We start from the raw sequence: 27,458 nt of genomic DNA on the forward strand, positions 1-27,458 counted from the left end.
ACAGGCAGCAGTGGTCTGCCCACAACTGTTTTCCCCAAAATGCGTTCACTGTGCTCGCCAAGGTCTGTTGCCTGTGCAGAATGTACAACCCCAGAGAAAAGCAGGGCAGGGGAGGCTGTCTGTCAATGGGCTGCAGGTACTTTGTGCCTTGGGTGAAGCAGGATCTCAGGGAGACAAGGACCATCAGGCCAATACAGCTTCGGTTTTGCTGCAACTTCTGTGTCCCACTGTAGTCACAGAACACAGTGAGACCAGCTACTCTTTGGGTCCCGTAGACCCTTGCAATCTCCTCATGTAGGATTACGATCTTGTAGGCAGCAGAAGTCTGCCTGCAACTGATTTCCCCACAGTGCCTGCCAGGTGCTAGCCAAAGTTTGTTGCCTGTGTGGATTGGGAGACCTGGGGAGTTTTATATAGTCTTGTCATTCCTACACAGCTACAGATATAAGGAAGAACATTAATTGGTTGGCAAGCTATGAAAAAAATGATGTTAGCTGGAGAGTCCTTGAGGTGGGAGAAGGGCAGCCAGGAACGAACTTGTTCTAGCAGCAAATGGCCAGACAGGGTCAGCTGCTGCAGAGTGACTCTCTTGAATTCTGTTTCTGCTTCTGTAGGGTTTTATTGGTGGGGAGAGGTTGTTTTATATATATATATATATAATATATATAATAATTATATATATATTATATATATATATATAAAACACACTTTTTTCAATAGTTCTAAGTTATGATTATCCTCATACTTCCTGTTGGCTTCAACATGAAAACTAAATATATCTACTTTTGTACCCCCTGAATCTACATTATGGTCACACCAAGCTCAAAGATGTGATTAATGTCATTATAACATTTTTCTAGTGAATTTTATTATTTTAAAGAAATATCAGACTCAGAAATGCTGGATATGTAGTAAAAAATCATTGTCAAATTTAAGTGGCATGAACTTGGAAGTTTCAAATCTTCTTCAGAATTGCAAACATTTAATATGTTTAAAGTAGGCTATGTGAAATTTTGGGGGATATTGATTCTCACCAAATAAAAGTCAGAAATCACTTATTCTTTCTTAAAATTAGTAGGCTAGAGTCTTCTCAATTATACAGTTTTTTTTGGTACCAAATAAAGTCTCCCCCAAAGTGAATATAGTCTACTTCCAGTTAGTGTGGGAGAGTATTTGCCTGGCCATTGAAATGGTTAGGTAATCCACTCAGCTGAGTTACAGTTATTTCTCTGCTTAGCATAGTGTGAATATTTGCTGAGGAAAGAACAGAGCTGTGGGTAGTCATTGCCTGGTGGACTGTGGATGATCTTGAAGGAGAGTCATGCATTTGAGAACTATTTGAGAAAAATCTGTGGTATCCTATAGATCTCTTTAAATCAAACTAGAGTACTATGGACTAGCAAATGAAAATGACCTAACTGGAGACTCTAAAGGGAAGTTGTGGTATTAATATCAATTTTAAAGTCTTTACCTATTAGTGGAGAAAAATCCAGAAACAGTACAGACTCATAAGTGTGTATACATGTGTGTATAATAGTGAGTGAAAAAAGAGAAAGAGTAAGGGAGGGAAGGTAGGTGGAGAGAGGGGGCGGGGCTCTACTCCTGGGCCAATAATTTCTATAAAGTTTATGGGAACGTATAACTTTTATCTGTTTGTACTAAATAAAAGCTAAAGGTTTGATCCAACTAGAGATTCTCAGGAGCTTCTATAATGGCATTATAATAGGCTTTAAAAATGTGGACTCATGTTTAAGAACAGCTGTTACTAAATATCTGTTATGCGAAGGCATAGGGCAACTTAGATTTTCTCGGAATTATATTTTCTCATTTTATTTTAACTAACATCTGTTATTTGGGTGTCTAAATCTATGAAAATTAAGAAACTATAAACACGAGATAATAGAACAATTAGATTTCTGTATGCACCAACAAAATTTCTGAACCAAACTGGTCAGTGTTTAAGAGATGAAAGAGAAAATTAAATATAAACACATAGATAAACACACACATGTAGTAAACAGAGAGAAAGCATACTGACACACACATTATAAGCTCCCAATAATTATAGTTGCTGTTATATTATTAAGATGTTATCGCTTAGAATTATGACATACTTATCATATTAGACCTACCTGGGTGGTAGCTGGGTATTTCTCTAGTGACCTGGGTATCTTGCAACAACACTACTAGTCACGGGTATGATTTGGGGGAGAAAAAATTTTCAGGCAGAACAAACAGGATATAAAAATGTTCTTTCTATAAGAAGCAGTCATCTGGGCAAGTGGCTTCTTGGTCTTTTGATTTTAAATTTGCAAATCTTTTCTCACATAGGAGTTCTTTTTGTCTTTTATTGGTATCTTTTGGCTGATCTTGGTTTTTACTGATCATAAATTCTGTGGGAATCTCTTTTGTGATACTTACAATATGCTTCATATCTTCCTCAATCTTCAAAGGGGAAGTTAAATCTTCACTCCTCTAAGCTAGAATTATGATTCCCCTAAGCTAGAAGTAATTTCTACTAACTGTCACTGTTTCTAGGTAGTTGTGATTCTTTAAACCTAGACATCATGGATTTTTAAGATAAACCATCTTTTTGTACTGTTAAGAAAGAAAAATTCTGCCTATTTAACTATTATACAATGCTTTTTCATACTTTAGAATTTTTATTTTATACCTACAGAGAGAACTTTTTTAGAACTATTTAAGTAAAGATTTTTGTTTAACTCATCACTTTCATAATAAAAGTATAAATCAAAGAAATTGGTTAAAGAATTATTTTTCATATTCAGAATCTGGTTTTTCTTGAATCAGTTTTCAACTCAATGCTGTTGATGTTAATATTTTTTCAAACAATATCCTACTCTGGGTTATCAAGAATATTTGTGACATAGCACTTCATAAAAAAAAATGTTTTTTTTATTGTTTCTGAGATCTCCTCCTACCTAGGTTGAACCATTTTGCAAATTTTATTTTGGTTTTTATTGATCTTACCATAAGAGATCAACATAAGGTTTCTGGACAACACCGAGGGCTCATATTATTTCATCAAATGGTTTTTTAAAGTATTTAATAGTTTGTTAACCAAAATATCGATGGGTTAAAATTGTACAGTCTGTCGTGAGGAAAGTGTCCAGTTTGTATGTATGCAGTCAATGGCAACTGGATAGCAGCTGCTACCAGGCCAACAGTGATTATAAGATGACACTGATTTTCACAAAGATCCTGATGTCAGGTGTTAAAATATTGCGAATCTTAAAATGGAAGAAATACGACACTACTCTCTTCCTTGGTATTTCTTAGAATTCAACTAAAATTTTACTTCTATGAAGATTTTGTTGTTCCTTAGGATTTTATTAGTAGCTATTTTTTTTTCCTGAAATTTCATAGCATTTCAATTAAAAGTACTGAATAATAATTTTGCATGGAAATAAATCATGCACATGGTTACAAAAACTTACTGTAATAAAAAACAGTAGTCCTCTGACATACTGTCCTCACTGTGTCAGTCCTGACCTTGGGAACAACTAACGAACCATTTCTGGTTTTGGTTCTTAAACCCGTGACTACCTCTCTAGGGCTAAATAATATGCTTTTACTGACTGCTTTTTCTTCTTTTGCCTCCCTTCCCCTCCCCTCCTCAACAACTTTGAACAAATACCATGGTAAAAGAGAATTTAGCCTACTAGTTTCACCTTCTTTTTCCTCCTCCAAATATAATTACATTAATTTTCTGAGCTCTTTTATTGGTTACATTAGTAATTGCCACCACTATTTCTTGTTCCATTCACTAGTTTCTCTTGACTCCCTGTCATGAGGTTTGTATATTTCACCCTTTGCTTTCTCCCTATCTCTATTTACACAATTATACTACCCAAATTTTGACACCTGTACACAAATATTGATAATATTTTATATTTTGTATCATAAGTAATTAAATCTTTCGTTTTTGTCTATTGATTGAGCCAGAAAGTTGAAAAATCAATAAATTGGGGTGTGTTGTAAATAAATTATTTTTTAGTTGTTAAACAATGGATTCTTTAGCATTTGATCAAAATTATGCTGTATTTTATTTTGGTTCATATTTAGGACAGGACTTTTGTAAGGCTTTTTCAGTTAATTTTATTTTTTATTATTGAGAAAGATATGTGGGCCTTCTTTATAGTCTTAATTTTCAGTTTTTTACTTTCTCCTTATTCTTTGGAATCTAATTCCTTTTGAAGACCACTGAACTCATATTCAGATTTGGACTAGTAGCTTCAATTTTGAACTACAACTTCTTTTTTCCCTTGTGTTATTCTGGGTTTTGTTTTATTTTCTGCAGCATCAGAATTATATTATGTACCATGCTGACTCCATTTCCTCCGTCTGTATTCCAGCTATTATTCGTATTGGTCATTCTCAAGTCTATAGAGCCATCAACTGAGCTGTAGTCATGCTTTCCTGAATTTACATTTTCTTCTTTCTTGGTTTACTCCTCTTTTGCTGGAATACATTGCAAAGGTACTTCTAAGAAAGATTCTTAGGATATAAATTTTCTAAGTCATTGAAATTATATTTGTTTTTCTTTGATACTTGTTTGGCTAATAGAATTTTAAACTATAAGTAATTTTCCATCAGGAATTACTGGATTGTCCTCTAGCTTTCAGTGTTTTGGTCTGAAACACTTGTTTCCATTCTGTTTCTCAATTCCTTTAGTGGTGTATTCTTCTCAGGAAACTTCTTATCTTCTTTGTCGTTCTGCAATTTTTTAATAATATATTTAGGAATAGATTGGATTATTTTCTTTTCCTTTTTAGAACTTGATAGACTTCTCCCCGCTCCCCGCCCCTGTCCCCCCAGTTTGAAGATTTGTGTCTCTTCTTAGCTCTGTGGGAAATTTTTTCATAAAATTTTATCGATTATTATTTTTTCTCCTTTTCTGGAAATACTATTGGTTAAGTTTAGATCTCGTGACCTTTTTTAAAGTATCTTTTCTCTGTTGCACCCTGCCCCTACTTTGGGCAGGAATTAATTATGCAAATTTTGTTTAAACTTTCCATTGAAAAAAATTTTTACAATTATGCATTTAATTTTCCAAAGCTCTTTCTTCCTCTGATTATTCCTTTGTTAGAACAGTCTTTGAATTTTTGAATGCAAAGTCTTCTGAAATGTCTCTGAGGATACTATGAACATTTTTTCTTTGATTTATCTCTGTATCTGCTGTGGTAAGCTTTCTTTTGTCTTGCTTCTTACAAGATTTTCTGTTATACTCAAGACTTGCTCTATGTCTTAATGTCTCCAATCAACAAGGCTATTAGTGAAGAAATAGGAAGAATGTGAATTTCGTGCATATAATTAGTTTTTGCCAACTGATAGGCTTCATTCAAGCACTTATTGAGGAGCTGCCATTTACACTGAAGGCCCATCCCCTAAAATGGCAGGTATAAGGTCTTTACCACATTGGTGGCAAGGCTATACGAATGCAGTGTCTTGGTGGGGTGGCAGGGCGTCTTTTCTAGAGAAGTCTGTATGAGATTTTGGGTGTGTTTCTCAGCTGCATATATTATTAGTCAGGTTCTCTGGCCATTGCTGAGGTTCTGTGAGGTACTTTTAATAAATTCCTTTTCTACTTATACTAGAGTTATTTTCATTTGTTTGTAAATCACTCCCCTGCCAGTTAAAGGGAACTAGGTTTGCCTGTTGTGATGTGTCTGTAAGGGGATGAAGAAGTCAGATGTTACATACATAGACAAAAATGTCCCTTCTTTTAGCCACACATAATCACCTTTCTGCCCTGTACCATTCAGAACCTCTCCAGGGTTTGGCCAAGTAAATTTGTTTCCTCATTGTTGACAGTTCCTTCCCGAAATATCCTAGGTAGCTATTCCATTTTACTTCATTAATCTTTGGTTCATCTTTCAGAAGTTTGTTTAAATCTTTTTGCTGCTTGTCAACTCATTCTCTCTGTTCTAGTGGGTTGATATGATTTACTTTACTGTAATTCTAAATGAAGGAGGAAGAGAAGGTTAATTTACTTGTTCATGTTGCCATCTCAAATCCAAAGTCCCAAGGTAACTTTATTCATATTGGCATTATAGCACTTTGACATGTTAAAAAGTCATAAAAGAAACAATCACAAGTATGATTATTCATTCTGATTCTTTACTTAAAGTGAATTATGATTTCTTATTAATTTTTATATATATCTAGTACCTTATGTGGTAACTTACACTTCACCAAATATTCAGTTAATATTTAAATAAATTGATTTATGTACGGATTTTTAGGTAACTTTGTAGGTAAGATGCCTATTCTGACTCAGTTTTGTTAACTTCATGTCAGCTATGTCTATGAATCATAGCCTACCCTCTGCATATCAGGATGATGAGGATGATATATTTTTTAAATTTCAAAAATAATTTAAGTCTTTAACAGTTACTTGATGGGAATAACACAACTAATTTCTATCCTAAGTGAAGACATGAAAGTCAACATACTTTAAACAACAAGGTTACTAGAAATAGACCAGGTTATATTTATTTTGTTAAATTTTTGACCCTTGAAGAAATAATGTTTTAATTTTATATTTAAATAAAATGGTTAAATATTATTGTTTAAGCAAAAGATAGATATAGCTTCTCCAGCAGAACATAAAAGAAAAAATTAGTGGCAAATGGAGTTTATTCAGTTCATTCATCAAGGCAACAGAATTGTCAAACTGGCTTTTCTTACTCACAAACTTTTCTACAACCCTAGAGACTTTTTGAGATCATTAGAGCAAGTTGTAAATAATTTTCTTTCTCCAATCACTCATTCAGACACTGATTGAGACTCTTCTGTTCCATATTTAAGTAGAATTTTATACATAAAAATAACACAAAGAATTCTCTATGATAGAAGTTAAATAGTCTTATTTTCTTCTGAAAATCCATACTATAATTTAGTAGAATATAGATTTTAATTTCCCTTTTGTTTAAAGTTTATAGAAATAACTAAAAGTCAGTGATGTGTTTAATGCATGGCATTTGGTGTGTTATACAAATTGAATTATTGCCTGCACCACCAGGTATCATGGGTGCATCATTTAGATCAGACTATGGATGAGTCTTTGTATATGTTATAAAGATTTCTTCAAGTATTTCCAACAAGACACTCTTTTTAACTATCGACATAGAATGACTGCATTCCAGAGGAATATTAGACAGTATTATCTCAAACTCCTCAAGGCTTATTGTCTATCAATGGCTCAATTCATGGAGCTACACTTGTGGAAGATTGCCTGAGGAACAAGCACTCCGTTTATTTATCTATATTGGGAGTTCTTAATCTGGGAGTTTTGGGTAAATTTCAGAGAGTTGGTTAACTCTTTGAAATTATAGCCCTAATTTTGGGTGTATGTGCCTCCTCCTGGCGGTTGGTATATTGCTCTCACCAAATTCTCAACAAGGTCCATATCCAAAAATGGTTAGAATTACCATTCTGAAATTCTCTCTGGTATTAAGCCAAATTCTCAAGGAGCCGAACCTGATGATATTAGAAAGCCTCTTTTAAAGATTGCTTTTATTCAGTTTTGTCTTGATGTGATGCCACCAGCTTATTTTTAAGAATATTTCAAGAAAGGGTCATATCTTGCCATTCACTCATGCATTCAGTTAACATATATGTAGTACCTATTATGTGTGAAGGATATAATGGTGAAAAGGAAATAGCCAAAAAATCCTTTGATCTGGTATTTACATTCTAGTGAAGAGAGACAATAAACAAGAAAATTAACAGGTCATATTCACATCAGTGTTGAGTAATAACGAGAAACAAATTAGGCAAAATAGCAGATGTGACATGTTTAGGTGGGGATGGTGTTAAAATTTCTGATAGGCTGGTCAGGGAAGGCTCTTCTGAGAAGGTGATTGAGCATAGCGGGGAACAGTGGTCGATGAGGTCAGAGAGGGAACAGAGGTCGAGGACCTCGTAGTGCTGAACAGGACTTGGACTTTTACTCTGAGTGAAAAGAGGAGTGCTGCCATGTTTTGGGAAAGAGAGACATGATCTGACCTGTGTGTTAACAAGACCACTCTCAATGGCTGCATTCAGAGTAGATCGAATTGAGGAGTGAGTACTGCAGCAGTAAGACCAGTTAGGAGGCTCTTCTGATCTTCAAGGAAAGAGATCATGGTGTCTTAGAATGGGATATTGGTAATTGTGGGGGTGAGAAATTATCAAATTTTGAAATTCTCTTGAAATTCTGCTACTGTTAGGATGTTCATGAGGATGTTACCTGTTATAAAATTAGGAAAAATTTCTTTCTGTTCTTAACGTTAGGATTATTTGTGCATTTCCCTTAAGTAGTTGGTTTTAAGTACTCTGAATTTATAATTGAACAATTTCAGTGTGATAAAGCGTAAAGCAAATTAATAACTCCCCCTTAAGAAGTGTATTTGAATTAATGTCATTTTACATATTAGACTATTTTGGTCACCTTACCATTATTTTCCACTTTGCATATTTTTTCCTCACAGTTTAAAATTTTCTGTGACCTTTTTTCTATATTATTTGTGTTTTTGTAAACCTCCTTAGATTCCTTTCTGGTGCAATTTAGAGGGTATTTATCGCTTTTAGTCTATGGAAGGTTCCACCTTTCACACTCTCTTCAAGGTTGTGTCTATGCCTTTTTCATACTTGCAATTGTTTCTTTGTTAGATAAGAGCAAAACCTGACTGCAAAATATTAAACCTTGAGAATAGTTTGTTTTTCCTGGAACATTAAATAGAAGAATGATTGTCTTATGTAAGGAAAAACAACTCATCTGTTTTGTCACTTAACTCAGCATATAATATTCAGTTAACTTAAAAAGTGAGCCAAATCAATTATTGGACTAAATGACTAGTCACTAGTCAGTTCATTTAAAACGCTTAGTCTAGCGGTATGTTGTATGTATAACACATCCTAAGTGTGAAACTTGCTTTTGGGTTTATTTTATGAGAAAAATTTATATCAGAAACAGGTAGCGTAAAAAACTAGGAAGAATTTGCACACATTTCATCTGATTAGCTAATGAGGATTCTAAACAGAACCAATTTTTAGAAATCCTAAAGAAACATTATGATGTCAATGTATAAAGAACCCAAGTTTTGCTGAAAAACTAGTAGTCTGAAAAACAAATTTACCAGACTGCACAATGTTTATACACATCCATTTTCTTCTTATGAGTCATTAAGTTGTGAACTAAAGAAATATATTTTTGTTTGCTAATCACATGGTACCAAATTCTCAGATATGTCTTATGAGATATATTTCTCATTTAATATTTAATAATATTCTTTATGGTGAAGATGTGACTAATATTTTTAAATAAAATCTCCCAAGATTATGGGAAGCTCCGAAAGGGATTGTAGAGACCATCCATCCACCAGTCTGATTTGTAGATGAGGAACCTGACATGCCGTGTCTTATAGAGGATTAGTGAAAGAGCCTAGACTGGCACCCAAAACTCCTGACACCTAACTCAGGGCTTTTTACCTCAGATTAATTTACACATAGTGATCTGAATCCCTAATTTTAGATAAAAATAGTTTGGAATATCAAGTCTTTATGTGTTATTACAAATATAAGATCGATATATTAAAATAATACTAGCATTCTACTTCATGACATACTAGTACAAATAATTTTATTCATGATATGGTTCAAATTGAGTAGAATTCATGGGAAAGCTTGTCTCTAAAGTCACTCTATCATTTAGATATATTCAGCCATCCAGCTTTCCTTGAATTATTCTGATAACTCTCCAGTGTGAATATAACCTCATCTGCAAATAAACAGTAGGTTTCCAAAACATATTGGGAAATTTCTTCCTCTTTATTGGAAACAAATATATGGTCATTACTATATTATAACCATTTGGGTTTGTAGAATCATAGGAAAGATAAGGGTGATCTTTTGATTATGTAGCATATGAGTATGTGGCTTGTTTTAATTTTGTAAAATAGCATGTGCACAGTAATAAACTTAGAGTTATACTTTAATGTAAGATACTTCTCTGATATTGACCCAGAGTATTATAGATATTTAAAATTTAAAGACTTATTTATATCTTTTTATGTTTTTCACAGATAGCTTGTATATATGTCAGGTTTCTGGGTGTTTTTTGAGGGGGGGGTATTGTGTTTTTTGTGTATGCGTATTTGTTTTAGATTTACTGTTTTTCAGGTGTACTTCCCTAAAGTAAGATGACTTGTAAAAAATTCTACGTGGCTTTGTTACATTGGGGTAAGTTATTTGCCTTTTAGATGTCCATATATAATGTAGAGACTTTGTCCTTGGAATGCTATTCCCTTTATTGGCTAACAGAATTTCCTCTGTTTCCAGTTAGGAATTCTCATGTTCATGCTCACTGAACAAAAGTATATGTTTGAAACTGAAAACTCTTTCTGACACTCTGAAAACAGTGTGAAAATAAAAACCATTTCCAACTCTTGGAAAGAACCTAATATGTGCCCTTCCAGAACTATAACACACACACACACACACACACACACACACACACACTTCACATCTATAGTTACAAAAATAGAGTTGGTCTATGCGTATTCCGCATTTTTCTTTTTCCACTTAACAGCTTTTCAATTGATCATGACAGCTTTTTCCAGTATATACTGATGTATTTATTTGTTTAATGGTTGCATGTACCTTAAATTGTTAATATATTTGACCAATTTCCCACTGATAGACATTTCTTTTTCTATAACAAATAATGCTGCATTGAAATCCATATACATATATCTTTATGTATTTAGAAGAATATTTCTGTAGATTAATTCCTACAGAGGGTTTTTTTTATATTGAATAGCATGCACATTTTTTAATTTGATAGATACTGTGAAATCTTTTCCACAGAGCTTTGTACCATTTGCCATCTGAACATGAGCATATGAGTGCTATTCCACTGCATTCCTGCCAAAGGTGCATATTATCATTCTTTTATTTTTTTGCCATCAGATAAGCAAAAGATGGCATCTCATTTAGTTTTAATTATTTGATTATTTATGAAGTCTGATACTGTTTATTTACTATTTATATTTCTTAAGTGATTTTCTAATTCATATATTTTGACTATTTGCTTGTTGGATTTTATTGGTCTTAGATGATTTTAGAAATTTCTAAAATGTAATAGATATTTAGCTTTGTAGCATTTGTCAGGGTTCTCCACAGAAACAGAACCACTAGGATATCTATCTATCTTTTTATATATATATCTAGGAAAATATTTATTATAAAGAATTAACTCACATTTTTATGGAGGATGAGAAGTCCCAAGGTCTGGATTTGGTAAACTGGAAACCCAGGAGAGCCGATGGCATAAATTCTATTCTGAATACTGTCAGACTTGAGACTCAAGAAAGTTGATGTCAATTTGAGGCCAAAGGAGGGAAAAAACTGATGTCAGTCAGGCAGTAGGAGTTCCTTTTAACTCAGGATTTTTGTTCTGTTCAGGTCTCCAATTGATTAGAGAGGCATATTTACATAAGGAAGGGCAATCTACTTTACTTAGTTTACTGATTCAAGTTATATTAATTCAGAAACATCCTCAAAGGCACACCCAGACTAATATTTGATCAAATCTCTCATTACCCTGTGGGCCTCCACAAGTTAACTCATAAGGTTAACCATGAGGGACCCTAACAATTTATGATGGTTTGCAAATTTTTCTCTCTGCCCATCATTTGCTTTTTAACTTCATTTTCTTTTATGGTGCACATAATTTATATATGCACATTAACGCCCTTATACATACTTAGAAACAAGATACAATGATACTCAAATGTTTTAATTTTATTTAGCAAATGTAGCATTATTAAATTTCAAATGTATGTACATCAGATTGTTATCAGTCCAAAGTCCATGTGCCCGATGCCTTGAAAGGCCAAAACTCAAAAGGTCAGAGTTTGGAGTAAAGAAAGGTTTATTGATAAGAGAAGGCACCCACTGAGAAGGGAGGTCTAATCCTCAAATTCATCTTAAGAAAGTTGAGTTAATCAAGGGAAGGGAAAGTGGAAAGGGCTGTTTTTTTGTAAAACTCAAGCTGCAAGCAGAATTCCTGTAATGATTAGCATGTTTATATGCAAAACAAAGCAAGAGCTATTAGCCTGAAGGCCATGGAAACAATGTAGGCTTGAACAAGATGGTGTCAGAGAAATCCAGCATTTATTTCACTCTGTTACAAGATGATAGTGGAAACTTAATTCCGTGTATCAAGGCACAATTTACTTGGTAATACTGAAAATAAATGACCGTGACACAAAATGATGGGTTTATTCCCATATGGAAGGTAGATGCCACTTGAAATGCTATTTTGCATTATAATTCTGGTAAACAATATCATGTTATAAAGGATTATTGTCAGGAGATGGTGTATACCTTGGAAATTTCCATCTTGAACAACACCAGAATACTTTCAGAATTAAACGTATACTAGTCTTTCTCTTGCAGGAATATTCTCAAGAGAAAGCTTACAGATGTGCTTTTAATGTCTTGTGATTTTAACTGCCCTGAATCATAGCAAGTTTCTCTTTGAAATTAGTCGTACATTGCTGATGACTTTTGAGCATACAATTCTTACTTGTTTACGGCATTCTAGTTTTATTCTGATTTAAAAAAAAAAAATCATCTAATTTCTATTGTTTCAAGTTTTTGAAATTAAAGTAAGGCTATGTTTAATAAAAACCACTTTTTTTCTAGTAAACATTACCTATGTGTTCAACTAGTTCTGAGCATCTCCTTGTCTACATGAATCTAACGGTGCTCCTATGAGGTTCTCTACAAGTCTTTCTTATTGTACATACTGTTCATTCTCATTTTAGCCATCTTTATATTTACAGAAAATACCCAGCATAACTCCAATGTTGCCATTTTAAAATAAAACAAAACAAAACCTATGCCACTATCAAAAAGTGATAACATAAGCATTCTCTGTTACATTACTTAATTTTTATTAGGCTCCCTTAAATGTTTCACATTTGCTTTTCAAGTGATTTGTGGTTTGATTAGTTTTGTGAATCAGAAAAGTTCCTGGGATATTGTTACCATGATAACATGTTTTCAGATGCAAATTCTGGACTCCTTACTGTTTAGGGTTCATTTGGAGGGAAAGAAATATTATTTTTAAAGGAGCGTAAACAGAATAGAATCATCTTTTAATTAAACTGATTCAATAGTTGCCATGTCGATCATGTTCATTATTACATTTTAAATTTCAAATACTTCTTTGAGAAATTTAAGTTAATTTTAGTTCAGCCAACTGAATCTTCCATGTGCAGCTAGAAAATATAATACTTTTAATTAGTACCATAACATATTCATGGTTTTGTAAAACCAAAGAAATAACTTGTTTTCTTCTCATTGAGATAGTCTGATTTTGGAAATGTGTTAAAAAGACAAAGGAACACAATTGCAATGAAGATTTACTTCTGGTGATGTTATGGTAGCTAATTGTTATCGCTGTGAGCAAAATAATATCAGTCATGTTAATCATTTTTGCCTTAATTTTTGCATGAGATAATTATGTATCTTAATTTATATTATAGAAAGGTTTAGAAACCAAACTGTTAATGGTCATTACTTATATGTTAATTGAATATTTTTACATGTATTATTTTTATAATTTAAAGTTGTGAATTGATTAAAAAATTTTAATTTTCTTATAATTTTATATTAACCTTAATCTTTCAAACATTTATTCCATATAAATCCATAAAAAATTCTCAGAATTTTGATTCTGTACTAGTTTATATAAGAGGTAATATAACTGTTGGATTATTTGGATAACTTGTCAAAGAGATAATTATTTATTTTGTTTTCAAACAATTAGTTATTAAACAAGTATCGCTTTTGAGGATTCTTTGCACAGGATTATGTAATTGTTCTTAATTTTTATATGTCTTTAATCAGCAATAGAAGTCTCCTGTAACAAGTGTGTCACTTCATCGATTCTTTAAGAGTGCGTTAAGGGCATGTCTTATGTGCAGTTATATATCTGGAGGATTATGGGCAGAGTCAGGAGATTATCCAGCTGTCCTGATGTTGAAGACAAACCCTTTCTAAAGTTCTCAATGAAAGTACTGTTAACATTTTGGTGGTGTTCTCTGTAAGAAATATTAAAACGGCACTTTAATATTTGTTTATGTAATTGCACATCCAGATATTTCTAATTTGTGCTAGAGTTCATTAGAATATATTTTTAGAAAAGGCAATTGAAATATTTAGCTATAATTTTCTTTTATAACAATATAAATATGTTAGATTCATGAGGAAAAGGAAGCATAAATGTCCAAAAAGAGATGCATAAATGTCCAAAAAGAAATGCTAGAGAGTGAAGTTATCTCTGTAAATAAGCACACCCTCTCAAGTGTAATGCGATATACAGTGAAAGTGCAAAGTTGTGCATTAGGCACTGAGCAAACACTTGAAAAGCTAAATAATTATTACTGAATGCTGCATGGTTTAATCTTAGGTACTTTCTATTTATGTTTTAGTCAAAATGATAAATTGTTTTTCTATGTGTCCTAACAGAATTTATTTATGTGATAACGGCGTTTAACTTGGCATATCCAATTACTCCCTGGAGATTTAAATTGTTTTGCATGCCACCAAATACAACATATGACCTCCTCCTGCCTGCTGGAATCTCAAAGAATACTTCAAATTTGAGTGGACATTATGAGGCAGTTGTCGAAGCTAAATTTAATTCAAGTGGTACCTACTTTTCTAACTTATCATTCAAAACAACTTTCCCTTGTTGCTTTTGGAGTGAACAAGATAAAAACTGCTCTGCACCTGGAGACAACATTGACAAGAAGGCATTTGTTTCAACAGTAAATTCTTTAGTTTTTCAACAAATAGGTAGGTATTTTAATGTTCCAAGATTTAGCTGTCATTTAACCGTATTGAACAAGTTCTCAAAGTTCTCATTCTCTGAAACCTGTATGAAATAGATATCTTATGGATGGGATTCTTAACACATATCATTATTTTATATTATTCATGCGACCAAATGAATAAGGCCCAAATTATTTTATATCCCCCAAAATAAAATAAAAATGTAATAAAATAACTCTTTTTACCTATAAATACATTTCTTGCGGTCTTCTAAATTTGCTTTAAAATAGCAAAAGCACACCTTATTTTTTTAAATAGATAAAATATTTAAAGTATTCCACTGCTAAATTAGTTAAATTTTAAAGCATTGTGAATAATATTTGTCCAAGCAAAGAATCACTATGTAACCAATATATACTTTAAATCAGGAATTTCTGTTGTTTAAGTATAATGCATTTTGGATGCAACTAGTGTAGTTAATAATGCTGAATCTGCAGTCTAAACACCAAAACTGTTTCGAAGCTTCTGGAAGAGCTAATAGAACAGACTCTATTGACTTGGTAATATAAAGAGACCCACGGTAGGAGAATAAAGGCACACATTGTAAAGCACTCCTATGTAGGGTTAATCAGAATTTCTCAACCTCAGCACTATTGACATTTTGCGCCAGATAATTCTTGGTTATGGGACGGGGCGGGAGGTAGGAGGTTGTTCTGTGCGTTGTAGGATATTTAGCAGCATCCCTAGCTTCTACCACTAGATGCCTGTAGCAGTCCCTTAATAAAGGTTAATAACTAGTTACCTCTAAGTGAGTATAATTTTTATAACTAAAATTACTAGTTTAAGTTGTGGTTACTGAGGATTTTCATTTATTATTTTGCCAAGTAGGCTGTTTACTTCATAGTGCTCCAGAGTGCTGCAAAGGCCTTCCTAGCTAGAAATCCTTCAGGTTTGGGGAAATATGTTAGTGTTGCCTTAGGATAGTTTTAGTCTTGTCTGAGGTTAGTCATACTTTTCAATTGTTGCTATTCTTGGCTTTCTAAATTACAAATCATCAATAGTTTATCTCTGTTATCAGGTCAATTTTTCAGTGTGCAGTAAAATAAACTTTTATCAGTTATATTTAGAGCCGCGTAACATTACAATAATAAGAATTTAAGACATATATCGTATTTCTAATGGTACCTTTATTGTTCAAGTAGACATATAAATACTACTCCAAATCTGCTTGTTATTTGATATTTAATATTCTCTTTTTTCTTGAAAAGTGAGGTACATGAGTTTTGAAGATTTGTCCTGCTTAAGTGGTTCAGTATAAAAAAGTTTGAGAAGCAATAATTGAATTGCATTCTCTTACTTTACAAAAAAGGAAACTGAAGGCCAAAGGGACTGAATGACTTGGGCAAACACATGCCACTAGGTAGAACCTGTTTTTTTTCTATTAGAATGGGCAATGGAAGTTATATCAGAACACTGGTAAATTTAATTTAGCTCTTCTCTTTCACCGAGTTGTTCAGAATGTTTTTTAGATTTAATGTAGCTTATTTTTAATTCAGGGGCAAACTGGAACATACAGTGCTGGATGAAAGAGGATTTGAAATTATTCATCTGTTACATGGAGTCATTATTTAAGAATTCTGTCAAGAATTATGACCTTAAGGTCCATCTCTTATATGTTCTGTAAGTACCAAATAAATTAATTTGGACATTTCTATGACACCCCTTTTTTTTTTAATGCAAGAGCTTTCATATACAGAAGTGTGGTGTGACACCTCTCCTATCCCTACGTTTCCTTTGATATCTCTGTAAATTTCAAGGAGGTCATTTACACATATATATATGTAAACGACTATATATAAATACATATATATATAAATATATATATATTTATACAACCTTCTTTTCCATTAGTTGTCCTCTTTTCTCCTCTTATTGCTTCAGGTAGCAAGACATTGCAGATATGACTGGGCATATATTCCAAAAAAAATGTCAACTCAATTCAGGGGTCTTAAATATTTGAGTGAGGAGGGGGAAATTTATTTTCTATTTCTCTTTCAGGTAGATTTTTTTCCTCAGATTTGATTTTTTGTTATCTTAAAAATATAGATGCTTAATATTTATTTGTACTGGATAGAGAGCCAATATGTCGGTTTCGAATAGCTATATAATTATAATTCTAACAGCTAATACAGCTTTCAAGTTTTTCAATAACTCCAGTGATAATGTGTACCATTTCTATGTGAATTTGAACTCTTTAAAATTCTTTCTCATTTGTTCTTTTATTTGATGCTTAAGGAGAAAGAGACTCGCCTCCTTCAGTTGGTTAGACCATATCATTATGAGACGATGTGCTAGAAACGTTCCATATAAAGATGAATAGAGACAGAAAGCAGAATGGTGGTTGCCAGGGACTAGAGGGAGGGCTAATGGGAAGTTCTTAAATGTGTACAGTTTCATTCTGAGAAGATGAAAAAAAGTTCTGAGGTCAGATGATGAGTACCCTACAGTGTGAATGTATTTAATGTCACCGAACTGTACACTGAAAACAGTAAATTTTATGTTATGTATATTTTACCGTAATAAAAACAATTTAAAAAGAAACTTTAAACAGTCAAAAAAAAAATAGTTTTGATTTCTGCCCTTGAGTTGCCCACAGGCTAGGGGCTGGGACAGGTATGTACAGAGTTGCAGTTTTAGTGGTTACCGATTTTGTAGGCATGTGAAACTATGGGAGCACAAGATTGGTGAGGAAGCCTTAGATGGGGATATGTCGTAGAGCTGGAAAGAGAAGAGAGGTGCAAAATTTCCTAAGGAAGAAGGTAGCTAAGTTGTATATTTAGGGATGAATAAGAGCTAAAATATGCGGGCAGGTGATATTAAGAAGAAGGTCAGCATTAGCTGGAAACTTTAGAGTCAGACTGCTTGTCTGTAGCATTTACTAAATGTACACACACAACACTTAATATGCTTAATAGCATTCCTAACTCTATAAATGAACTCACTGGCAATATTCTCACAAATGCTTAAAAATTATTTGTTGAATCAATATTGCTAAAATGCTTTCTAGAAAATTTTGTCAGTTTACCCTCCAGAAATATATTAATGAGCCAAAACTTATTGATAAAAAAATAATATTGTCTAAAGGCGGGCCTAGCGAGTGGTTAATTTTGTTAGAACAGAAAGATATAATAAAGTCTGAATAATATCTATTAATTTGACAATGTGGAAGTAATGGAGACTGGCCAGAGCTGGTTCAGAGAGTGGAAAGAGAGTTAGCCAGAACAAAGGGAAGCTTGAGGAAGGATCCTGAAGAGCTGACTTCTGGAGAGTTGGTACTGGTTCTTCAGGCACTTGATGGAGCGACTCTGCAGAGCTGGAATGCATGTATTTGAGGAGGGGATGCCAGAGGCCTTGGGTTGTGGGGTCTGAGGAGGCATACTGTGGTTCCCTGAGAATGTGGGAAGAAAAACAAAAAGACCCTGGGTACTGCAACCAACTATAGCTATCCAGGTGAAGAGCCTTTGCTACAGTGATGAATAGGAAGCAAAACATTTAGGATCTAATACTGTAATGACTATGTATAGTGCCAAGTCGGTACTAGAGTAATCAGGGGGATCACTTTGTAAATTATATAAATGTCTGACCACTGTGCTGTATGCCTGAAACTAATATAAAAACAAAAACAAACAAAACAAACATTTAGGATGAACTCTCTTTTTCCTCCATCAGCCTTGTAGCCTTCTAGCGCCCCTTATAGGTAGAATTTAACAGGAATTCAGGAGATTTGCAGAGTTTCAGTAGCAGCATGGGAAAGCAGTGGACTCGAAGCTGAGAGACAAGAACTTAATCACCAGCATACTTCACCCTGTTGGCTACTTCGCATCCATACATGCCTTTTACACATACTTGAACCGCGACTTCCCTATCGCTTCATGTTTTCACTTAATAAGATGCAACTATACTTTGAACAAAAGGAGATACCAAAATGAGGAGATGCTGTTTGCCAGTTGTCATTGTATCCATTTCTGGATAACATTTAGGATACCGATCTGGGCAATATTAATATAGCTCCTTACATTTGGCACACAGCCACACCTGAATGAGTATTCTGGAAACTAAATGCTAAATTGTAAAATTAACGCCACCAAGAACCCTTATGGACATTAATAAGGAGGAGGAGATTGAGAGGAAATTAGTTAATATATACAAATATACAAATAATATATACAAATAAGAACATGTTAATATATGCAAATATTTTGTATATTCCATATAGAAAATACAGTTAATATACACAACAAAAGGAAGAAAATGTGCTTAACTGACATCATCTTCATTTTTGTACTCACTATCAGGCTGTAGTTAATATTTACAACTTATGTTGAACTAGATCGTAAAGTTACCCTGGTGGTAGCCCAGATAGGGTGCTGTTGCTGTAACATCTGGACATTGAATGTCTCTGTGATCATAATTTCCACATCTGAAGGCTCATTAACAGATGCCACCACTGATGAATCTAGAAGCCCCTGCTACTGCCTGCTTCTTTGTGCAATTCTCATTAAGGCCAGTGTCCCAAGTGGGAATATCTGATTGGTGCCAATGTGCCCTAGCTGCCAGTATTTCAGCATTACAAAATGATAGATTTTCTATTCAGATGCTCGGTAGCCAGGAAACCTACATAAATGTCTACAACAGAAGTGTCTGAAATATAAATCTCTAGAGGTCCAGAAAGCCTAGCTGAGGTTGTAAAGCAGGGAAGGTAGAGGAATAAAGGTAATGCAGGGCCAAGGGTGGACATTTAAGGATGGGGAAGAATGAGCTTGATTCTAGTCTGTGGAAAATGACCCAGTATAGAGAGAATAGTTGAAAATATGATAGACGAGGACCTATTGAAGATATGTGTTAGAGAGGGAATAGTTTAATAGGCAAGTTACAGAAAAAGAGCACAGATAGAGGGTTGGTCTTAAACTGATGGAGGCTCACCTCAACTTTTATTGAGAGAAAAAAGGAATCATTGTGGTAGATGAAATATTTGAAGTTTGGGGTAGAAAGTTACCTGCTTTATTGAGTGAGATAGATTTTAGCTCAGAGAAACGAATTCCTTTGCAATGTAGTATATTCCTACCATGACCTAAATAGTTTGGATGGTGATCAAAAACTCAATGGATGCCTATTTGAGGGAATTTCAAATATTATCAGCAGGCTAGGGCAATCTGCTCAAATTTAAAACTCTATGACCATTTGTTAAGGATTTCAGTTTTATTATGTATAGACTGTAGTTATGTCTTGAAGTCTGCACTTTCTGAAAAAGATATACTCTATGAGTATATCAGAGCATTACAGAATTGTACAGTGACTTAGCCACAGCTGAATGAAACCTTTAACTTTAGTTAGCTGAGTGTTCATTTGTCTATTCACCTAAATGGTAGGACCCAGAAAAATGAGAAAATTATAATGAATTAATTAGATTTTTGAACTTGTAAATATGATAAAATTCAGCAGATTTTTTTGACCTGTTTTTATTTTTGAACCCAGGTTTCTAAGAATATTACTACAGGAAAACCTGTCATAAGTGCATGCAATTTGAGAAATAGTCTCTTTTCCCCCCATATTAGTTTTTCTCTCCTTGGTATGATTTGGTTAATTTGGTTAACATGTATATTTTACCAATTGTCACATGCTATTTATGCCTTGAATTCTATTTTTGTGCATATCTTTGGGCAATATATCTCCCAGTAATTTGAATAAGAGTCTGGTTGAGATTGAAGAGCTGGCCAGCATAACTAATGAGAACTCCAGGGACGAGAAATCTATAATGGTGGTTGCTATAAAAAAGTTTTTAATCAAAATCACCTTCTCTGGACATTAGGGAATTCCCAAAAGAAATCATTCAAATGTTTTCTTTTGTAAATAATTATATTTTTATAAAAGAACTAAGCTCTAATGTTTATAAGATATTTAAAGCCCTATAAATATGTCCCTTAAAAGGAAGCATTATTTGGGCTCTGATATTGTTTGTCAGAGGACCAAAAGGAGAGACCATAGAAATGCACTGTTTTGGAACTGCTTTAGACATTTCATCTTAGACCTAAGAAAAAAATCCTCTTTTTCCTTCATGAGGTGCCTACTGTGTGTACCAGGCACTGAGTCAAGTGTGGGGAACAATAATAAATGACAGAGACTCAGCCATTGCCCTCCTGGAGCTCATGGTAAAGACAAAGAACAGAACAACAGAGTTTGAAAATACTGTGATATAATAAACACAGGGGCTTGGTGATCATATATTGGAAGTATCTGCCTAGATTATGAGGGGCACAGATGAATGAGCCAGATAGAGTGAAGAGCATTTGCAAAGGCCTGTAGTCACATATAGACATTTGAGGACTTGAAAAGTTGTGTGGATGCTTTGGGAAGGTGGGGAATGATGAGAAATCAATGTGGATGAATAAGCAAGGGTCATCTAGGGAGTCCGGATTTTTTTGTAACTGGTAACACCTAGTTTTACTTTTGTCTCTTCACTATTATTTTTGTCAACATTCTTGGTGATTTCAATATCCATATGGATGATCAATTTCTTGAATGCTTTGTTTTCCCTTTTTTTTTTTTTAACTCCACGTAGTTCACCCATGCTCATGCACATATTCTAGACCTTGTCATTACTGATGGCATGTTTCTGTAATCTCAGTTGCTAGGATCCCACTCTTTGACCACCTCTCCTGCTCCCTCTCATGTTGGCTTACTCCCTCTATTACCTCGACTTCAGGAGTAATTTTCCATGTTTCTTGGCTTTTCCCTCTGGGCACCTGGTTCTGCCCTCTGCATCATGCTCTCTTTTTCATGAAAGGGTGCACATCTCTGCAGCTGAATAGTTTTCTCAGCATGCTTCTGGTCAGCACAATTTTGGGAGTCCAATGGCTTTGTTTCATTTTGTATCCTTTCAGTATAAGCTATCAGTGTTTCTGCTGTAATTCTCCAAGATCACATGGCCTCCTGTGAATCTTATTGAGGTTCATGCCATTAGATAAAAGCCCACAGAGCTCTTAGAGATAAGCCTTTCTCTGCCTTCTCTTTGATCTTGGCTTAGAAAGCCTTTTTTTTCCTTTTTTCTTTTTTGTACAACTGGGCCATTTTAATGTTCTTTACAATAAAATAAATAGTTCTCTTAATGATGACAGAAATCTAACCTGTTTGGAAGTACTCAGAAACATCACAGTAAAGGTGTTTTCCTTATTGGTGTGGTCTTCAATAATTATAAGGAGTTTCTTGTATGAAACACCTGTCAGATCAGTAAGACTGCATTTATATATACATCCATCATTTTCAGGATTGTTGGTAACCTGGGCATATTTTCCCCAAATAACCTTGCCTCCTATCTCACAAGGCCCAATCACTCATGTTCACCTCAGTGGCTACTACCTTTGGTAGTAGCATCCAAAGTTGTATGAAATGGGGATGAAGGATGCTTCTTTACACCAAGTATTGGCAGGCAAAAGGTGGTAGAAGCCATTTTCAAATTTTAACATCCTTTGCCATCTGGAGAGGCTGGGAATTTCATAGCTCTTAAGTCCTGGTTACTTTAATAGCCCTTTCCTCAAGGTATGTCTCTCCTCTTGCAGCAAGAAGAAACCAAAAGACAACTTCTACACCTTCAAGGAAATCTTTTGAAGCAGATTACCCACTTCAATAGGCACAGTCTATGCTGTCCAGTAACTGTGGATGTGTTAATTAGCTTTCTGCAACTACCTAAGAAAGATCCCCTTTCCTCCAGTTTCTAATAACATGTTCTTCACTTCCTTTTGTTCCCTCATTGGCAGTGTCCTTAAAATCCAGATTCTACTAACAATCTGTTCAAGGCAATTTAGGCTTTCTCTATCGCGCTTCTCTAAATCCTTCTAGCCACTGTCCATTGTCTGGTTCCAAAGCCACTTTCACATTTTCAGATATTTATTATGGCAGCATCCCACTTCCAGGTACCAACATGTCCCTTGGTTATCTATGGTATATAATAAATTACACAGTGTTTAGTGGCTTAAAACAACAAACATTTATCACCTCTCAGTTTCTGTGGGTCAGGAATCCAGGTGCAGCTTAGCTGGGGACATCTGCCTCAGGGTTTGGCACAAGGTTACAATGAAGATATCAGCTAGGTCTGCAGTTATTTCAAGGTTCAACTTCATGAGAATCTGTTCCCAAGCTCATTTCCTGGGCTTCCATTCCTCATAGGTCATCAGGCTAAGGATGTCCGTTCCTCCTTCAGTTCCTTGCCATGTGAATTTCCTTAGAGGGCATCTTATAACATTGCAGTGAGCTTCCTTTAGAGAGAGCCAGAGAGAACTGCTGATGACCTTGCTTTTGATTTTCTCTAAGAGAAAAGGAGCTGGGGGAGGTCTTCTTATGATGACTTTTCTCACCGGAATCTACCAGCTTGCTTGTGTCAATGCCATACAGTTTCCTTTTCTTCTTTAATTTAGATGAAGTCTTTGTGTTCCAGTCTAAAGTGAATCCTTTCTCATGGGTGTTGAGTCTCATCCCCTGGTGCCTACTCCAAGACTTTGTTCTTGTAATGATCCTTTTTCTTTCCTGCATCCTTAAGATTGTCTCTCAGTTGATAGATGTTCCATAATAACTCCAATTTAAAACGTGGATTTCCTTGATCACACATTTTCATCAAGTAATCACCCATTTCACTACTCCCTTTTTAAAGAAAATTAAGTTTTAGACTGTGTGAATACATCATATCTTAAGAAGTTAATATAAAAAGTCAACAAAAGTGACTTCTGACCATGGGGAATAATAAGGTCTGAGATTGCTCTTCTGTCATAAATGACTGGAAAACTTGATAAAAAGTAGGAAGCTTCTATTTTCAGATACTGGGCAATGACAGAACAGAGCTACGATTCCCGATGGAAGGAAATAAAATGAATCCTCTATTACTCAGGCTTTCAGGGCTAGAAGTGATTTCCAAAACATGGCACAAGGTTGGGGAACTCAAGCAGATGCCAGAAATATTGCTGAATCAAGGAGCTATAGATAAAAGTTCAGAGAGTATAAGGAGGCTTTAATTCCTGGGGCAGAGTAATTGAAGCAGTGAAGTACACAGAAATTATTAAGGGCATTTCCTGGACTCTTTGGCTGAATACCAATCTATGTATGATGTTGGGTAAGAAAATCTTCTAGGAGGAGAACAATTAACAGGAGCTATAAGCTAAACAATTCCCAGAAGTCACACAGGGCCAAGAATAAAAATCTCCATCAAGCAGATTGGAGAGACCTTGTTAAATATCAAAAACATTCAGTGGAAACCCTATAATAACCGTACTTTACAAATGGGGCCAAATTAGCCCTAGAGTCAAGGCTATACTATACTATCCCCAAAAGAACTTAAAAAGAAGCATGAAAAGGTTCAAACTGGTACCCGTTACTTAACAGACTGCCAGAAAAAAGTTTACCATTCTTCAAAGGAAAACAACACAATCTAGCACTTAAAAATGTAATATTCACAATGTCTGGCATCTAATAAAAGATACTACATATATGAAGGAACTGGAAAATGTAACCAATAACCAGGAGAAAAAGGAAAATCAGTCAATAGACATCCCCTTGATAAAATTTACCTAAGTCAATACTTCTCACCTGGACCCAATTCTCGAGATCCCAGAAATGACAGAGACGTTAGAAATTGCAGACAGGGACAGTTATTATTAATCTCCACATGCTCAAGGATATAAAGGAAAACATGAATATGATGAGGAGAGAAACCGATTATATAAAAACAACTGAAATTTTTAGAGACTAAAAATGCATTACTTGTGAAGCAAACAAAACTGATCAATATTAATTGGTACATTTTAGGAATAGTGTTATTCAATCAAGAAGCATTTAGCGTGTGCAGGTCACAGTGCTAAGATCTGTGAGAAGTACACTTTCCATTCTCTTTCCTTCCTTCCTTCCTATCAAAATGGGCTCATGGATTCTTATTTTATTTTATAGGCTAGAATCAGTTGCTATCTTCTCAAATTGTATCAAATTTGGCCAGTGAGAAATTGTTCAGGCTGGTCCTTTTGTCCTTTTGATGTGTCCCTATCTTTTTTTTTTTTTTTTTTTTTTAGGACATATTTTCTAGCACTGCAAGATGTTTCAGGTTGATTTTATACTTCTGCTATAACACTGGAAGCAGCAATTTGACCAAGGAGCCCTGATTCCTTTTTATTGGAGAATAATATTTACAAAGTAGCATCTGGGATCTAGATGCTAGTTATTATTCGGGTTGCATTATTTCTATGCCCTCTCAGCCACAGAGCAAGTTAAACATATGTACATACGCCATACATGTGTGATGTGTATATATTATATACCTAAATATTTATATCTAAATCTCTCTGGATATACATATATTAAGAGCATGTGTTCATACTAATGTCTCCCATTCTAGTCCAAAAGCACAGGATCTATTCTAGCCTCCCTTTTTTCTTTTCTTTCCTTCCTTCTTTCCTCAGTTCTCCTCTCCTCTCCCCTCCCCTCCTTTCTCCAGAAGTGAGAAACCTGGCTTCTCTTTCCTACAATATATCACCTATTTGCTCAGTCCTAGAATACACATAGTTTCGAAAGTGCTAACCCATACCACTGTGAAAAACAAATATATTAACTAGAGTGTAATATTTGTTTAGACTTATTTTTCTTTTCTAAAGCTAAAGGTTAGATGTTCAAAATACTACGTTCTAGAGTTAATTAGGATTTCCTCTCCTTCTGCTCCATGTGGTTATATTGTTAACTTGATTTACATTGAGGCCCATTTGTTTGTTTTTCATTTCTCTTTTTCCCCATTTTTTCTTCTTTCTCTCATGTCTGTTGGTTTTCTATTTGCGTTCTAGTATATTACATCTGAGAATATGTTGTATTTTACAAAATGCTTCTTAAATTTTTCCCCTTGATAAAATTTACCTAGGCCAATACTTCTCACCTGGACCCAATTCTCGAGATCTGGGGTGGAGTTGGTAATTTGCATTTCTGTCAAGTTCTAGGAGATGCTGATGTTACTGGTTTCGGGACTAGACTTTGAGAACCACTGATCAATGACACTTATTAAAAACAGATTCCTAGACCTACTGAATTCTTCATGGAGGATCTAGGAATCTATTTTAAAAAAGGGCTTCAGGTGATTCTTATGATAAAACTAATCCGAAACACTGGTCTTTGAAATCATTTGGGATTGACAAAGCAGATATTTTGGGTAACATATGGATTACTGGTCTGAGATTTAAAATAAGTGACTTGATTAAATAATATACAAAGCTATACTAAATTTTCTAATTGCTGTTAATTGGTTTGTCTACTATGTTTTGCTCTTGTTTTATGTCATAATCAGAAACTTGGGCACCCATTTGGTGTTATTCCTATAATAATTCAGTATAAATCTCTGCTTAGAGAAGTTTAAATGCATTCATAGGAAAATTTTCTGGGAACAAGTAATTTGACCAAATATCAGAAGGTAAATATGCTTTTTATAAACCACTGTGTCTATCAAAAATGAAATTTCAATACTACTTATAACTCTAACTTCTAAATATAAAAATTGACCAAATAGTGAAATTTGTGAAGCCAAATTTAAAATTTATTTGACAAATGTTTTGTTTACTATTTTTACTTTCAAGTAAAGTTTACTCACATATATAGAGAGATTAAATAGTGGCACAGAGTGTGTGTGTGCACACGTGAGTGTGTGTGTGTGTTTGTGTGTGTGTGTGTGTGTGTGTGTGTGTTGGCAAGCTATATTATATTTTACTGCATAAAAATTTTTCAAGAATTTCAGAAATTTTTAAGTTTTGGTTATTTTAAGCCAATGTTTCTCTTATTTTAAAATTTTGATTATTTTAATTCTTATAATTTAAAATTATCAATTTTTTAGAGTATTAGTTGATGTTCATAAATATTTAAAACTTTTAAAAGTCTTTTAGAAGGTAAAAGAAGTACTCGTGTTGACTTTGGCAAGTAACAAGGCTGGTGCATTCCGGGTTTCACACAAACTTGGAAAAACTTCTCTTCTCATAAATATGAAATATCTAATGTTTTCTTCAAGGAAAAAATTATTTGAAATAATTCCATAATTTTCTAATGTTCTGATTTATAGATATATTAACAAGACACAGATAAAGGATTCTTTAGTCGTGGCCACTACCGTTTTCATTAATCCCCTATATAAAATGACAGTAATGACAGTGAAATTTATCTTGTGATAATAAGGCATTTTGGATGTAACGAAATGAGCACTGAACATGGAAGCGCAGTGAGAAGGTAGACCTGAAACTCATCTGAAGTCTCGTGCTCACAAAATGCCCTAACATGTCTTTGGTTTTATAGCTCATAAGCTATATGTTTATCACTTACAGTTTTTTTCTCCCCAAAGGACTACAAGATTTCTAAAGGCAGTGATCATGCCTAAATATTAATACTCTCTCCCTATTCCTAATTTCTTTTAAAAGCATGGAGTGGTTTGGATAGAAGACAGTAGCAGTTTATGGACAGAATGGGGGTAACTCAAGTAAGACAGGAAGTTGAGGCATAGATACTCCTTCCTAACCTCAACTCCCACCCCAAAGTCTTCTCATGTA

At 34.2% G+C, this 27,458-nt stretch overlaps 1 protein-coding gene across 3 annotated transcripts in view; it reads left to right on the top strand.

The window, feature by feature from the left end:
- LEPR (leptin receptor) overlaps positions 1-27,458 on the top strand; it is an 89,421-nt gene that overhangs the window by 22,772 nt on the left and 39,191 nt on the right. For all 3 annotated transcript variants that reach the window (XR_004955220.1, XM_036234921.1, XM_016159145.2), the window contains exons 3-5: positions 10,170-10,245; positions 14,545-14,874; positions 16,407-16,530. Coding sequence is in view for 2 of the 3 variants with exons in the window: in XM_036234921.1 (XP_036090814.1) it covers positions 10,206-10,245; positions 14,545-14,874; positions 16,407-16,530 (494 nt within the window). In the remaining variant the exon portion in view is untranslated. The remainder of the gene's footprint in view (positions 1-10,169; positions 10,246-14,544; positions 14,875-16,406; positions 16,531-27,458) is intronic.

The sequence above is a fragment of the Rousettus aegyptiacus genome, unplaced genomic scaffold (assembly GCF_014176215.1).
Source record: "Rousettus aegyptiacus isolate mRouAeg1 unplaced genomic scaffold, mRouAeg1.p scaffold_m13_p_1, whole genome shotgun sequence".
NCBI classification, from domain to species: domain Eukaryota; kingdom Metazoa; phylum Chordata; class Mammalia; order Chiroptera; family Pteropodidae; genus Rousettus; species Rousettus aegyptiacus.